General features: G+C 39.6%; 1 protein-coding gene across 1 annotated transcript in view; it reads right to left on the bottom strand.

Annotated features, from left to right (window-relative positions):
- Window positions 1-16,000, bottom strand: part of LOC137915867 (netrin receptor UNC5C-like) — a gene marked incomplete at its 5' end in the record, with an annotated part of 31,652 nt that extends 15,652 nt beyond the window's left edge. Inside the window, 4 exons of the mRNA XM_068758986.1 lie at window positions 2,249-2,440; window positions 10,331-10,387; window positions 15,534-15,698; window positions 15,833-16,000. Coding sequence (XP_068615087.1) covers window positions 2,249-2,440; window positions 10,331-10,387; window positions 15,534-15,698; window positions 15,833-16,000 — 582 coding nt within the window. The remainder of the gene's footprint in view (window positions 1-2,248; window positions 2,441-10,330; window positions 10,388-15,533; window positions 15,699-15,832) is intronic.
- Window positions 16,001-16,585: the final 585 nt, after the last annotated feature.

Consider the following 16,585-nt stretch of genomic DNA (forward strand, 5'->3'; position numbering starts at 1 on the left):
GCATTATTTCCCTGCAGACAAACGGAAAGATGCTGCAGCCATCTACGACTCATTCCTATTCATATTGTGATCATTAATTCATTCACACTAATGCATTTAAAAAGACCAAATCTGTATCAGGATTTACTTAACCAATGTTTGCCTGGTGAACGTAACCCTGGTTGTCCAATAAGATGACACGCTCAGTCACTTTTGAGGCTAACTATCATCCAAACAAATCGTAGCATTCTGAAGGGAGACCAGTGCATTAAGGTGCTGCACTTCTACATTCATAACTTAGTCAGTACAGTGACCAAACGTTAGTTCTCTACTGAGAACAATTCCAAGATCTGTTTGCGCCATGCTTCACCTTTCTTTGGCCTCAAAGCCCAAAATCCTTCCGTTCCCTCCACAAGACAATCCTTTGTAATTTCTCAATCCCTCATTATCGCCCCCTGAGCCACCGCCTACGCACCCAAGAACACACATCTGTCACCGTTCACTCTCTTCCTCCCTCTATCACCAGGCTGATTACCATTAAAGCCAGCAGGTATTCCAGCCAAATCATCCCTGCTGAAATTTAATTAACTAACAGACAGCCGCTGAGAGAGAGGGAGTGAGGGAGAGAGAGAGCGAGAGGTGCGTGTTATGTATATGTGTGTGTGTGTGGGGGGGGGGGAGTGGAAAAAGTCAGCAGGAGAAGGACATAATTCTTCATTAAAAGTAATCAGAAATTGTCCCTCAGCGCAGAGTGACAAACATCCCAACGCTTTGCATATAAAATGTTGCCCTGTTTAGACAAAAAGAGATTCAATCCCACATGCACACATAAACACACACTGTTACATTACACACACTAATTAGTTTAGCTTGCTGTTTACCAATTTGCATCTTTTATGGCCTAATCTTCCCGTGTTTATTAGAAACCGTGTTTTGAATTTTTCATCGTCCACCCACGGCATTTAAGAGGCTTTTCATAGCGTTCAGGAACGCAGCTGTAGCTTAAGTTCAGGCAGGACGATTCGACTTTTGTCCACTCGATTAATGCTTTATTCTCATGCTATTCTATTATTCGTCCCTCTATGCATGCCAAATCATAACTTCCTGCAATCGTTATCAGCTTCTATGAGCTGGTCACATCTGTCAATTAGCACAGCGACAACTTAATTTGTCAGACAATCATCTTGCTCCTGTCATTTGAAGTATTTGCTCTCTGTTCCTCTAGTTCTTTCATGCTGTGTGTCGTTTTGTACATGCTCCACATCTGATTCACCAGCATCATCAGCCACCACCACTAGTATCTGGACTTGAAATGGAGTGGCTGCAAGCTTCTTTTTTTAAATCTTATTCCCAATGACAAAGAGGAAAATATAAATGTACAGAATGACTAGAGTGAAAGATGGCTCCCCTTTAAGGGTACAACACAAATATGAAGCGAGAGAGAGAGTCCATCACTGCAGGAGTCACTGTGATGGGACAAACAGAGATACAGCTTTGGGAAGAGCGAGATTGGGTTGAAGAGAAGATGATGCTTATAAAAAGGAAATATGATTGATCTGAATGTGCAAATGGAGCAGAGAGACAGACACGGAGACAGAGAAGAGGAATGACAAAGGCAGACTCCTTGATGGAAGAGATCAGTCTCTGGTGGAGACAGCGACGACTCCAGACCAGCAACGACTGACTGCTAGAGGATGAGGAAAGGAACTGAATGATGCCTACATTTAAGCAGCGCCATTATTTATATAAGAGGCATAGTCATATTTGTTATTCTGTCCATTTATCAATCTATAGATCTGCCCATCTACCCGCAAATCTTTTTCTGGACAATTCTCCACATTATGGAAGAAAAGAAAAATCATACAGTTCCTCTCTTTGAAAGAGTACAAGAAACACCTGTGACTAAATAATCCCTGACATGATGCTTTGTAGCAAACAAGGTGCTAACCTTCCTGCAGGGTGTGGCTATTCAGACTGAAGCATACATACTCATGCATGACCAACCGCCTCCATATTCCACACTAAGAGCCTTAAAAAGGGAAGATGAGTGGTAGTTATGTTATTAAATGCACTTAATTTTCTCTTCTTGAGGTTTCTTCCCTTTTATTTTGTTTTGTTTCTTGCAGCTGGCAACAAATGATTGCTGAAGTGTGGCTTTTCAGTGTTTGGTGGACAAATGAGTATTCACTAGAATCGCTTTATATGAAGTACTTTGTGATTCCAAATACTGTGATATGACACTATATGAAACGTGTTCAGCGTTCCTTACCTGATCTGGCTGTTTTGATGTTAACGGACTGGAAGCCACCGTTCAGCGCAGACGTGTCAATGATGTCAGAGTCAAAGTCCCGGTGCGTCTTGCGGTACACGAAGAGCGCCACGATGACGGAGATGACGAGACACATGATCACTGCGATGACAATGCCAACGTACAGCGCCACATCATCTGTGCTCGGAGCAGCTGGAGGGTGCATGAGGAGAAAGACAGATACAATCAGATAAAGCTGTGTTATTCGACATGAAGCATGTGCAACCGGCCGCTTCAAGGGAAATCATGTTTGAAAGAAAGGCAAGTGGCAATAAGATATGATTATGAGACATTTAATGGCACATCAAAATGGCAGGAGAGAATATCGCTCTGTAATTTGCTTTGGTAAATTTTAGTTTTACCTGCAGATACCATTGATGTTTTCAAATAGGCCTCTCACTAGTGCAAAATGAGATGGTATGATTACCTCAGCAGAGACAAAGAGAGTCAGAGACACTTTTCCCAAATACAGAACAAAAAAAAGCAAGGCACCAACTCTTAAAGCTTAATAAGGCTGTTAATTATTTTACGAGGATTTTAACAGCATCTTAAAATTCTGGCTTGGATTTAAATGGTGCTTCTGTGACAGCAGTGGTGGAATCGTCACTCATGATCCATATTTTAAAGCAAAGGAAGGCAAGAAGAGACCGATGGCCAAACTGATGAAGTGAGGAGCGGAAGGGAGGAGACAAGAGTGAACAAGAGGAAATGCGAGGAAGTAATAAGCAGGCGAGCCAGTAAGTGGAGACCAAATGTATAAAAGATGATGCTGATGCGGAGCGAACAGAAAGGAATAGAGACAAGAGGAGGCAAAGGGTTGGTGGAAAAGATGAGAGAAGGGTCGAGAGGCAGGGTGAGAGAAATAAAGAGAATATAAAAGAGGCACATAATAGAAAAAATTAGGAAGTAAGGAAAATGTGAGGAAGCAAAGACGGCCCAGTAAATCCGAAAGAAGAGAAAGAGATAGCTGCAGAAATAAGAAAATAAGGTCAGAAGAAAATAAAAACATTTGAACTTTAAAGAATTTTACAGTCAACATATCTAACATGAAAGTGCTTGAGACCTTTCGCATACTTAAATCATTCCATTTATAATCATGTCCTCCATTGCAAGTAGGATGGGATTTATGTGCAGCTATTAAGAAGAAGATGGATAATTAAGTACATGAATGCTCCTTTTTAATCCACACTTGGGGTTGAGAGGCAAATGACAGGCTTTGAGCGACAAACAGCCCGCGTCTTACACCTACGCATTTGATGTTGTGGTATCAGTACAAGTTCAGGAAACATGAACTTAATTAAAAATGTAATGATCCGTTGATGAGGTGCACAATAGATCATTCTCAACTATGTACAAGCATGATGTATGTACTTAAACCGAGTTCATCACTCAGTACGGTAGACCGTACCAACCTGGAAGTGGACACACTGACATGCAAAATAAACTTAGCTCAAATGTGCGTTAACTTTTTAATAATATCAACACTGAAGGAAGCAATTATGAGATGCATAATGCTGGATCCTGGCGAAGTGTGCCTGAAATGCAATTTAATTCTGACAAGTGGTGACAAGATGCAAATAGACCTCTACGTCTTGCGCACGGACACACAGATAAAAAGGTCAACGATACAAGACCCACTTGGCGTGGGGAGGACAAAAAAGGAAATACATCATTTAATTAGTAATTTAATATGTTATTAATTCATTACTCCAATCATGTAGGCTAGAAACAGTATCCACCACGCATAATGGCAAAATAAGTAGAAGTATATAAACTAATCTAAAAAATTGAACAATCGGGTCTTTGGGAATGTACTAAATCAGCGTCATCTATAGCATCACACGATGTGGCATTAATAGAACAAGTTCCGAGGTTGGATATTTGGATTCAGCCTCCGACACACTTGGCTTGTTCACCACTTGAGGGAGCTATGTGCTACTTCCCAGTGTATCTAGGGAACCGAGCAACTCAGGACGAAACATGCGCCTCCTTATTAAGAATCCATGGTCTCTGGACACTTTGTCCGAGAGACATGAAACGAGGCTTATTAAGACCTTCTCACACCATGTTTTCATTTCATAACTCATCTCTCAGAATACAAGTATGTATACAGAATAATCACAAAGTAAATTATGTTTCTTCAGCATAATAGCATATGTATATGTAAGAAAGTAAAATAATCATATATGGTGATAATTAGCAATCAATACTAATAAAATAATAATAATAATAATAATAATAATGATGATGATGATGATGACAGAGGAAAGCACGGTGGCGCAGAGGGAAACGCTGCTGCCTCACAGCAAGAAGTTCACAGGTTGAAATCCAACTGGGGGCCTTTCTCCATGGTGTTCGCATGTTCTCCCCGTGTCTGCGTGGGTTCTCTCCAGATTCTCCATTTTCTTCCCATCACCAAAAACTAGGCTCCAGTAGATCACACGACCCGGATTTCAGATTAGGCAGTTAAATGAATAATGAAAGAATAAAGAAGATATTCCAGCCTGAAGTTAAAATGATGTAATCTCCTAATCTTCATCACAATTATCACACCTGTTTAATGTTGATCTAAATGATCCCTATGATACTCCTCTGACAATAATATAAAAACAAAACCCCAACAATACAGAATTCTTCATATTTACAAACCCCTCATCTGTGTTTAACAGTTTGGACTCTCTCTCTCTTAAATCACTGCCAAATATCTATTCATCACATTCAACTCAAATGCAGAGGCCATCTTTGAAGTTTTAACAGGTTCTGGAAAATGTGATTACCAATGTCCTTTTGATAATTTTATAAAGATTGCCATACAAATCCCTAATGTGTCAAGGCAACTGCTGCACAAAGCTGCCCTGTTATCAAGGTCCTTGCACTTGCCAAGGGGGAATAGAATTGGATAATCCTCTTAACGTACCAACTTGCTGATCTTAATTATGATCATCATCATCCTCATCTGTTAAGGGAATCTTTATCTTGTTTCTATTTTAACTTGAAGGTCTAACTTCAGAAAACTCGGGTGGCAAGCAATTCTTCTAAACATGCCTTTTCAAACCCTATTTTCTGGGACACTTTGGGATACGTTTGTTAGGCTGTGACCTGCTATGTCTTAAGCCATGTGCATGTGTAGATATGTGTATGTACAGAGTATAAGAGACCTTATACCACTGGTCTTAAATATCCTATCTGGACTGTCAGCTTATATTCCATCTTTCTCAGAACTTCATCAGAACTCTCATCTCTCTCTTGGATTCCAAACGTCTTTCTGTCAAGTGTTTGATTTGTAGATAAGTGAAACGACACGTCCCGTCAGACTTCCTCCCTGGCTCAGGAACCTACATAGAACTGAAGGAGACCAAATATTTAATTTACTTCCTAAAGGATTTACTTTTTCCACGCTCAAACCTTTTCTCTACACCAAGATCCAATCATTGATTTCTCCTTAAAACAATTACCATAATTCTAACTATGTCAAACTAAGCAAGTCGATCTACAAATGGTGCTCAAGTCGAAGTAACAGTGATAGTTCTTGTACATATATCTTATTGTATTCATCAAATAAAACCCCAGTGGGACATCAAAACACCAGCTGAAACAATCAGAGAAAATAGAAGGATGTGCAGATGAGAATCACGCTGATATTATTGGTAGAAAGGAAATATCTGTTCTCACGATCATGTAGTTGGAGACTACAACAAATAGGACACCCCTCATCTCACACGGTGGTTTACGAAAACACGCAAAAAAAATGTTTGCCTGTCATTCATTTTTATCTTCTCAGTAGTTTTCTTTTTTTCCCGGTGAGCCATACATCTTTCACACACCCGTCTTGTCCTGCCTCACTGGCCTATGTGTTTATACACATTTCCAATTTAAGCTTGTCACTCTCTCTGCTGCCATCACAGTCTGAGCAGGACAGACGCTCATTACACCATGATAGCATTCACACACAACCAGGGTAAGGGAATAATGGCGCCACAGTCCCACCTTGAATAGGATGAGAAAAGGGACTTGAGTTCCACGGACTTTTAAGCATGATTCATTCTAAAAAAAATACAGTAGCAGCTTCCTGGAACGAGGTCGCTCTTGATGTTTTCATTCTCTCTTTTACCACTCGATGATATTTTAATTAAAAAGGCTAAATGTATCCAAAATACATTCCATTTTCTACCACACACACACACAAACACACACCCACACAAAACCTCTGTTTCTTCTCTTTTGCTTTTCTTTCAGTTGAGGTTAAAAAAAAACAGAAAATGCAGCTTTGAATATGGTCTATACGTTAATTCTGATGCCCTTTAATTGTCACGCAGCCTTACTTAAAAGCCTGTTCTTTTTCTGACAGGATGGGGATGAAAAAAAAAGGGTGTGTGCACTTTGACCAAACATGGATTAATGCATCGTGTGTTAGAACCGCTGTGTGTGTCTAAGCGTGGCCCCAGGCTGTGCTTTGTGAAGCCAAACTGGCAAAATCTGCAGAGATAGAATAAGGAAGGCACACAGCCTGACACGAAACACACACACACACACACCTCTGTTCATTTTTATGAGCAGTCATCCAAGCACTGGTACTCACTATGAATGCATGAGGAGATGCACAGATACACACATCCATATTAAGTTTTTTATGCACAAGTCAAATAAGTCCTGCGCCTTTTCCACCTTTCTAACTGACAAGTCGTTTCATGTATGCAGCCCTCATGTGCAGCCTGGCTAAATTGGATTAGAATTTAAAATGTGTGGCTGTCAGTGGACACACCAGAGATAACGGACTAACGGATGTCACTATGATCATTCAGCATGTAATATCTGACATCTATAGGAAGCAGAGCGTTCTGCTGCAAAGGTCAGAACACTGAGACACTCCCATACGGACATATACACACATGAATGAATGTAGAATAACAAAAAAAAGAAAGAAATTAAACAATGACAGTTTGTTGATGCTTTTTAAATTAAACATTTCACCAAGATTAAACGTGGATTAAACATTAATCTGTGGTCATAGTTAGTTTTTAAAGGGGGCATAATACAAAAACTTTGAGAACAACTTTTAGACAATCTGCAGACAACTGACAAGAACAGACTTGTATGCGTGTGTGTGTGTGTGCGCGCGTGTGTCTGCTCGTTGAAGAACAACTTGACTCCCAGAGGCTGTTGTCGAACATAGCTTCTACAACAGATCCAGAGAGATCAGCACAAAACCAAATGTCTTTCTGATTTGATAGACATTTGTTGTGTGTGTTTTTTTGTTTTCCTCTTCATACACTTCTGTGTATGAATTGGAACGCTTGCTTGTGCGTGTGCCACTGGTTATGACACCATGAGCGTTATGGTGAAAAAAGAACCCTTTCTTTGGAGTCTGTTATACTATTAGTGTGTATTAGTGTCACTTTATTGTGTCTGTGTGCGATCGTAGCCAAACAGGTTTTGGTTGTTAAAACCATTTTTTTTTTTTTTTGCCAGCGTGTATTTATATGCCAATTTCAGTTTGTTTCAAGTGCACAGCTTGAGCAAATGAGTGAGTCCGAGTGCATGTATACAAAAGTATGGGCATGATGGTTGGCAACATTTATTTATATGTGTACAAATCTGGGAATTTGGTGTGTGACAGTGTTTAACTAATTAACATTTGGGGACTCAGGACATATCCTAAATAATACACACATTTCTGTCCCACACACTAATGATTACACACACAGGCTTGCAGAATTGTGGGCTGGACTCTTGTCTATTAACTGGGTGAGTTTTGTCATTCTCAGAGTCCATCCAATCTGCCGCAGACAACATTTAAAAAGGGGAAACAGATATAACTCATCTTAGCAAATCTCTATCTCCTCTGTGATCTGCATCCAAAGCAGAGCTGTGGACAATCACTACTTGAAAGGCAGGCTTTTTTTTTTATCTCACTTGGCACAAGCATGTAAACGCCACCCGTACTGCACTCCTGGCTGATGCATCCGCTCCAAGTAACTGGCAGCGGTGAACGGAAGAGAGACGGTCAGAGAAAGAGAAAGCAAAGAGTTGTTTCACACAGTTGGAAAACTTACTTAGTTACGCCATTACGACAAATCAACAGTAAGCGGACCTCAAACAGCTTTGATTGGCTGCGATGACGTGTTGTTGTTAGGCGGATCTGTACCATCTTATTTCACATAAGAGTTCACTAAGCTGACAGTGTGTACACGACCAGGCACCAACCCCATCCCATCAACTGTTTCAACTTCATAACAGAGGCAGAAATCCTCTCCGTCCACACCAAGCCACATTTCAGCCCCCCCCCCCCCCCCCCCCCACATCAAACACATCAACAAATATGGGAATAATGCAAATACAACATGCTTTTTTTGGCTTGGGGTAAAGGCAGTAGTTCCACAGTAGATTGGCAGGATTCCTTCATATTTCCCCTTTAACTGACAGCTGTGGATACAGAATCGGATTTTGCTCACACAGCTTTGAGATGGTCAATGTAGCATTTGGACAGCATGCTGACAGTCAGAGTCAGACATGTGCATACGATGAAATTTGTGTCGTGCATATAAAATTGCAACTATGCAGAAATATACTTCAGCCACTTTAAGAATACAGCCAATGTAGCAATAAACAAGAGCGATCAGGCAAAGTGAAGACAAACGTGTGACAATCTGTAAAATGAGCGATGGTTGCCTTTGTCTCATCTGTAGCTCTCCCTCTGTCTGTGTCCAGTCATCTAATAAAAAGACATAATGAAACAACTTCAGCAGACCCTAAACAAGAGTCATTGCACGAGACAGATGCTTCACCGATCGAAAACAAGAGCTCTGCAATGAGAAGTCAAATGCACACTAGTAATAAATGGCAGCGGCCGTTTCCCTCGTTCACGTCTCAATTTCTGATTCTCCTATGTCGTATGGTGAACATCTCCCATCACCTCACTTGGAGTAACAAACAGAAGAAAGAAGATGGCATGAAAGAGGACTGGAAGTAAAGACCAACAGGGTGAAGATGGGTTCACACCCCCTTGTCTCTAATCCTTTTTATGAGTAATAACTCTGTCAGGTAGCTTTGTGCCAACCTAATGTTTTATCTTCCGAAAAATGATGCATTAGCTATGAATGGGTTCCTTTAACATATTGATCGACTGGATGATGCTTCAAGAGAAGGTTTTGAGGGTTAAATGAGTAGGAAGGAAATCAAAATGTTCTCTTAGTTTGGTGCCCACAGTTGTGCTCTTAGTCGTAAGCGAGCCAATGGTCTTGTAAACAAAAAAACAAAAGAGGTGTTCAGAATGAAGGCAAATTGCACACTTTGGCAATACCCAAATGTTGGCTGGCTCCTGTCCAAAACAGCCGAAGCTGCAACAAACTCAAACTGTGAATCAAAGAAGGAATCTGTCACCACCATAGTGCTTTTACTTTCAAGACATAACTCTGGAATTCTGCACCACCTTTTTTTAAAATGATGGAGATGATTATTTTTTAGTAATCCCAGGTGTTGTGCAGCAGAAAATCAATTACGAATCCTCATCCTATTAGTACAGTTTCATTTGTGATGCCATGTCATGTCAATGTTGTCTTTTGTGTTGTGTAATTTAAATAGTTATAATGTAGTCAAATGAAATTAGAAGTCAAACATGCATAATAACATTAAGGTTGTGTGTTTTTGTGCTGTTACTGTTCAAGGCCCAGATTTATGGTAAAGAACCGTGTGATTACAGCGAGATGTGTCTCGAGTTACAGAAACATTCACATAAATAATTTAGGAACCACATATACCATTGGCTTCGTAAAACTCTTTCCATCACACAAGCGTAAGTATCAGTGAGATGAATCCCTCTGAGAGCAGAAGCAAGTTTTATATCAAGCACACCTACTATTTTGGGACTTTACTTTTATCACCACAGAAAGAACATTTCACTATCAATGGAACAGATCTGAACTCTGAATGAAATGTAACGAGAGAACACAAAGAATGGCCCACATATTAATGTGCAACCAAAAAAGGAAAGAGGAAATGGGTGAGTCAGACAAAAGGATGATAAAACATAAAACATCCACTTACATGGGATTCCCAAATCACTCTTTTCTTTGGGCTCAGTGGACTTCTGAAAAAATGAACCTTGGGGCAGGAAAAGAAGGGAATGGTGGAATGGATAGAGGAAGACAATCAAAATTAAACAAACAATTCAAATAAAATGGAACAAACATGACAGGACATCAACATAAACAATACAAAGGATTGGCTCTCTCTTTGTAACTTGGGTCTCTGCTATCTATTAAAGTTAGCTGGCATTACAATCACCTCTTGGCACAACAAGACGTGATGATGAAAACACAATAACCTCTGGAAACCATTTCGGGTGAAAAATAAGATCATCATTCATCATTTTGAAAACAAACAAACAAAACTGCAGTTTCTTTTGTGTCTTGGGTCAGAGGCTCATTTTGGCTGTGGCGTAACATAAACACAGAAACTGTAACTGAGCAATGTTTAGAAATTTGGATCACAATTGAAGTGATTTATGGAAAATAATCCGCATGATTCAGTACTTTTAAAATCCGGTTTCTTATTCTTGCTCTGCATGAGTCAGCAAATGATAGCACTCACATGACTCCACTTAACAAACGTGCTGATTACTTTCAACAGCGATGATCGTTACAGTAACATGCAATAATGACAGACATTTATCGGGGTCTAGTTATTATGTTCTAGTTCACAGTGCATTCAAACAAATGTAATAAAAAAAATATGGTCTGGAAACAAACAAAAAACAAGAAACAAACTAGTCAAAGCTTGTTTAAGAATGATGTAACGAAAAGCAAGTATGAGGACAAGATATTTGAGAAAACAACTAAAAGCAGCGTATAAGACAAACTGATTAGAAACCACAACGAGAGGGAGCGAAAGTGAAAAGACCAGAAGAATGAGAAGGAAGGGTGTCTGATTCAAAAAAAATATTCCATGTTCACTCAGACCACTAAAGTCACAAAGTAACCCACACCTCTAGGGATTTACTTTGGTTTTAGCGACAACACAGAAAACATCATTTTGTCTGGAGGGACAGCTGTGTAGCACGCAATTGTGTGCGGTTCCATGCACACACACACACACACACACACATACACACACATGCAAGTGGTAGTGAGCGAAATGTCATGACCCAGTGGAGCTCTTAGTGAATCTGCTCTAAGAATCCTGATCAATGTGTCAGAAAAATGTCAACAGGCGAAAAGATAAAGAATGAAGCACAAACAGCTCTTATGCTGACTTGCGCCGATGTAACTACAAAATAAATACATAAAAGCAAAAAATGAGGAGGCACTCTGCCCACGCTAGAGGTAAGGTCAAATTGATTTTTACCTCTTGGGATTTACTCAAACGTAACTTGAGAAAAAGGGCAACAGGAGATGGTGGAGGAGATGAATAGAGAGGTGGGAGGTGTTGGTGGAGAGAGAACGAGAAAGAGAGGGTGATACATTGAAGTGCTTTTTAAAGTCAATTATAGAGCACTATCTAAAACAATAGCTTTAGATAGTTTAATCAAATCTTTGCACATCACCAAATCTAATGAATTATTGGATATTGTAATGAATAAATCAAGAGTGAATCAAGCAATTCAGCACTTTGTTTCCATTACATTTTTTTTCTTCAGTTTGGAATAGTGATTTTCAGAAATTAAGAAAAATAAAAATAAATTACAGAATCATGGCGTTACATGGCTAGGAGAAATATTTCTGCATCCTGAATCCATAGTTTCCAGAATTAAAGACTGCATGTCTGAATATTGATGCTCAAGTTGTGTTGCGCCCTAAAACCAGCATCTCTGAAAGAGAGTCCATGGTTTAATACAACATCAATGGCTGTGGCCTTTGTATCATCAGAAACCACAGCTCTTGGTCTTCTTCTCTTTCTTCTTCTTCCTCTCTCCTGCCTTCTCCCTAAACCGTCTCCTTTGATTCATAGACGGGAAATACTTGCTTGGATGATCAGCTACAAGCTGCAATCAGCTATTTATAATAATTATAAACATATTTTAGTACGTCAGTGTATTTTTAATTTCAACGTGGCTGCAGCATAAATGTACTTAAAAATATATATTATTTGGTTGTGTTTTACTTGCTTTGAACACAGCATGTTAGCCTTTGCAGGTTTTAGACTCTGACTGAGAAATATATAATAGATTTTGGTAACTGTAGTCACTGAATGTATTCCATACGTTTCTACACTAAATAACTCTTTTGATGCAAATCAGGTTACGGAGGGAGTTTTCAGCAGCAGCAAACTACTGCCTGTACGCTCGGCTTTAAGAGATCCTTTATAATAATATATCTGCAAATGCCAATGCATGCTGAGAACAACAACCACACACACACATTCACACAGCCCATATATTCCTGTAAATGCTACAGGAAACAGCTGAAACATTAGTGCTGACATAGAACCACATCTGTTGGGTTCTTTTAGAGACAGAAAATCAATCAGGGGAAATGATCTTAAATCTATACCTCCCTAGGTTTTATGCCAGTTTCTGTTGCCACACCTCACAGTCCTAAGGGAATTCTTTGATGGACAAGAGACACAGAACGATGCACTGTGTGAGGATATATAGTCTGTTTTGTCAATAATGTGCCGATGGACAAAGCTCTTTTCAAGCATTTGACAGAAATATTCCACTGCTCAATGACCTGGACCGATCGACTCATCACTAATGTCCACTTGCTTCCTGTTAACAACCGCTTCTCACTTCGCTGAGAGCATTTCAATGATAACAATATTAACAATAGGAAATATGAAATGATAAAAAGGATGCTTAATAAGGCATTAAAGAAATCATATTAAGTTAGTGCATAAAATCACAAACCCTGAGAAGACAGGACAATATAATCAATAAGATGATGATGTAGTTTATTTATTTCATGCATCATAATATAAAATACAGTACATGCTGCATACAGATGTTACAGGTGAGTTTACGTAGCGTTCAAAGATAATGTTTCTTTTTAAAATATTATTTAATATGTTATAATAATGACATGTATTTCATATTACAGCGGGAATAGAATCCCCTCAGTAATAATGAAAGAGGGTTGGGGTTAAATCCCACTTAATAGAACATACTTGATGTCAGGGAATAAAAACAAGTACGCAATGCCTAAATTAATAAAAAAAAAGGACTGTTGATACAACTAACAACAACAACAAACAAAATAGAAAACAGGCCATGCATGCCATAAGTTTATTATAATAAAAATGAAAAAATATTATGTAATAATATTCAATATGTATTAATAAATAATAAATATTAAATATTAAAATAAAGCCTGTATCAGAAGATGTGTTTAGCTTTACTTGACATACATTTTATCGATCCATTGATATTTTGGTAGCGGGAAGTCTTGGCAAGCTACTAAAATACCGGTTATTAATTGAGGCTTTACTACAACGAAGCAACCACCAGAAATATGTAGTACGCTCCACTGAACGTACAATCAGCGATTGATGTTGGTCACATATTGTTTCAGCTACAGCAGATTTAGTGCTGAAGTTTGTTAAAAAAATATTTTTTTTAAAATAATGAAAGGAAGCCTGGAAATGGGTTCACAGCAGATGAACTCATTACCACCTTGGTTGGCTTTACTGTTTTCATGCATTTATAATCTGAAACCCGATCAACCGCCCACTTATTGAAGCTGTAGGTACTGGTTTGGCCAATGAGGTGGACGAGTAATCTTTAGTGACAATTTTGCAAAGCTCAGTTAATGTGCCACTGTACAGGCATGTTTCCATGGTTACATATTTTCCACAGCGTTTGCCGCTGTTTATTCCAACATCATGAACAGTATCATATTTAGCTGATTAGTTTATGGACTGCAGAACAAGGCATGTTGTATTGTGTATTGATTCTCTTTAAAGACACCAGGGCATGACATTTAGATTCTGTTCTTGAGCAATAGTATTTATTTGAACGAATATGTACCGGTAATCTTTTAAATCATCATATGTGAATTTTTTTTATCAGATCATATTTATTTCAAAAAATTATTCTATACAGCTTTACTCCTTAAGGGCACTTCTGAAGAGCAACCAGAGAGGAGCGGAGTCTAAATCAAACAATCTCTCTTTGGCTGCCATGTTTAGTGTAAATAGACTAATGAGAGCTGGTGGCACGATTACAAGCGCAGGTGTGTAAGTGTACATGCTTCAAAAACCCTGTCTCTCTCTCGCTCTCTCTCTACCTCTCTCTACATCAGATGCCTGTCTGTTATTCTGAGCACAGGGAGTAACATACTCGATCAAGTCAACAAATATAATTGCCTCCACCTAGGAAAAACTGCTGCTCCTACATTTATGCCGTTGTGACTCATTATGACTCATTATAGAGGACATTCTTCACGCCGTTTTCTAATTGACGACCCATTTTCATTTTGCCGGTGTCAGAAATCCCTAAACTATCTGGGATTTTGGGTGACTGTCTGACATCATTATCGATCATTATGCTACTTATAAAAGAAAGGTGCTTTGAAGCTTGGAAAATGTTATGCCATTTCACAACCCGCCTATAGATCATCCTCAACGGGTACAGCAGAATAAAGTGCACGTAAAGTCGGTAGAGCAAGAGCGAAAAGGAGAAACCGAGACCACATGGGATCTGCAAAGGGATTGAGATGCAGCACAAAAAGGTAACATTACAGCCTCACTGCAACATTAAGACGGGAAGGAGAGGAGTGTGAGGAAACTGGACTAATGAAGAATGCAGGAGATGACAGAAGCTCTAAGAAGTAAAATACCAAACATTATGATGACAAAAATGAGTGAATATGTAAACGAGATGAGAGCCAGAACACAGAGCAATGGCATTGTGACTGCATGTCAGCAAGGTAAGACATGCATGACCTTTTTCACTGTCCTAATAAGGTCAAGCTCGCCACCAAGTTGTTAGTAATTAAACGTTCTTTCAAATATCAGTGAGCAAACGATAGATGCACAGTTTGATGCCACCTTAATCACTTTGTTTTTCATTGTTACACTCATTGACTAATTGTCAGGGTTCAACTCACCCATTGAATTTTCATGTTAATTTGAATTTACTCCTGGATTCACTATAGACATTTTGCTAAAATGGCACCAATCTCACTGTAAGGTAACTGTCTTAACTGACGGGCACATTTTCAGTGGTTAAGCGTGATATTAGACACCACTTCAATATATTTAAGAGAAACATATGACAATGCTTTTGCAAGAAGATTCGTTATTGTCCACTCACTTTGCATACAGAGCCCGACAGTACAGTTTTGAGACTGGAGAACCAAGCCCTCACAGTCCTTTCCTCCATTTTTAGGTGCTGGGCTGTTGCATTCCCTCCTCCTCCACTGGGTACATTCTGTCCCACACGCTGACCACTTACTCCAGTCTGTCCACACGCCATCCACTGCAGTAGAAGTAGTCAAAGGAACGAGACAAGGAGTGAGAAAGAAAGGAGATAAATGCGAGATTATCAATCTCAATTAGCTCACAAACCTGCCAACATGTAGCACTGAAAAAAGTAATTCAAATAACATTTACCAGTGCACAGTGTGGTGCAGGGCAGCTTCTGTATGGCCTGTCCATCACAAGGCAGTCCTCCATTGAGAGGGGCTGGATTAGTGCAACTGCGGGTTCGCTTCTGGAAGCCACGCCCACAGCGGCTGTTACACACTGACCACTCTGTCCATGTCGACCAACCACCATTCACTGCTCGACAGAGATGAGAAGCATAATGAGTTAATCCACACGTTCAGTTATTGGCCATTTCAGAGAGAGAGCTGATGTTCAAGGATGTGCAGCAAGATGAAATTTCTGAGGTGCACTTTAACTGCTCTGTCTCAGCCCAGCGGGCAGAATCCACACATTCCCAATGCGCAATTAGAAATGAATCAGTGAATGAATCAGAATCAGTCAAATCAGGTGAACCCGCACTGTTTGCCATCTACTAGCCATTTTTGTTCAGTGATGTCAGATTTGGAAAATGCACACTTTTGAAGGACTGCGTTCACACTGCGAGATTTTCACATCACACAAAGCACACTGACCCCCCCCCCCAAAAAAAAGACGAGTGTCATGTACTCCCGAACAAACTCTGGTGAGGCAAAGGCCATTGTTGCCTCCGTCCTAACCCTGACCCTAACCCGGAGGACCTGCATTTGTGTGTGCACCATGGAGCTTCATGATGGTAAAATCTTTGTTTGGGAAGTATTTGTCACACTTATCATGAACTCATCATAAAAGATAGTGACATGATACATGTCCCTTGTATCTAAACCATGAGTAAAAGACAGT

The sequence above is a fragment of the Brachionichthys hirsutus genome, unplaced genomic scaffold (assembly GCF_040956055.1).
Source record: "Brachionichthys hirsutus isolate HB-005 unplaced genomic scaffold, CSIRO-AGI_Bhir_v1 contig_703, whole genome shotgun sequence".
NCBI lineage: Eukaryota > Metazoa > Chordata > Actinopteri > Lophiiformes > Brachionichthyidae > Brachionichthys > Brachionichthys hirsutus.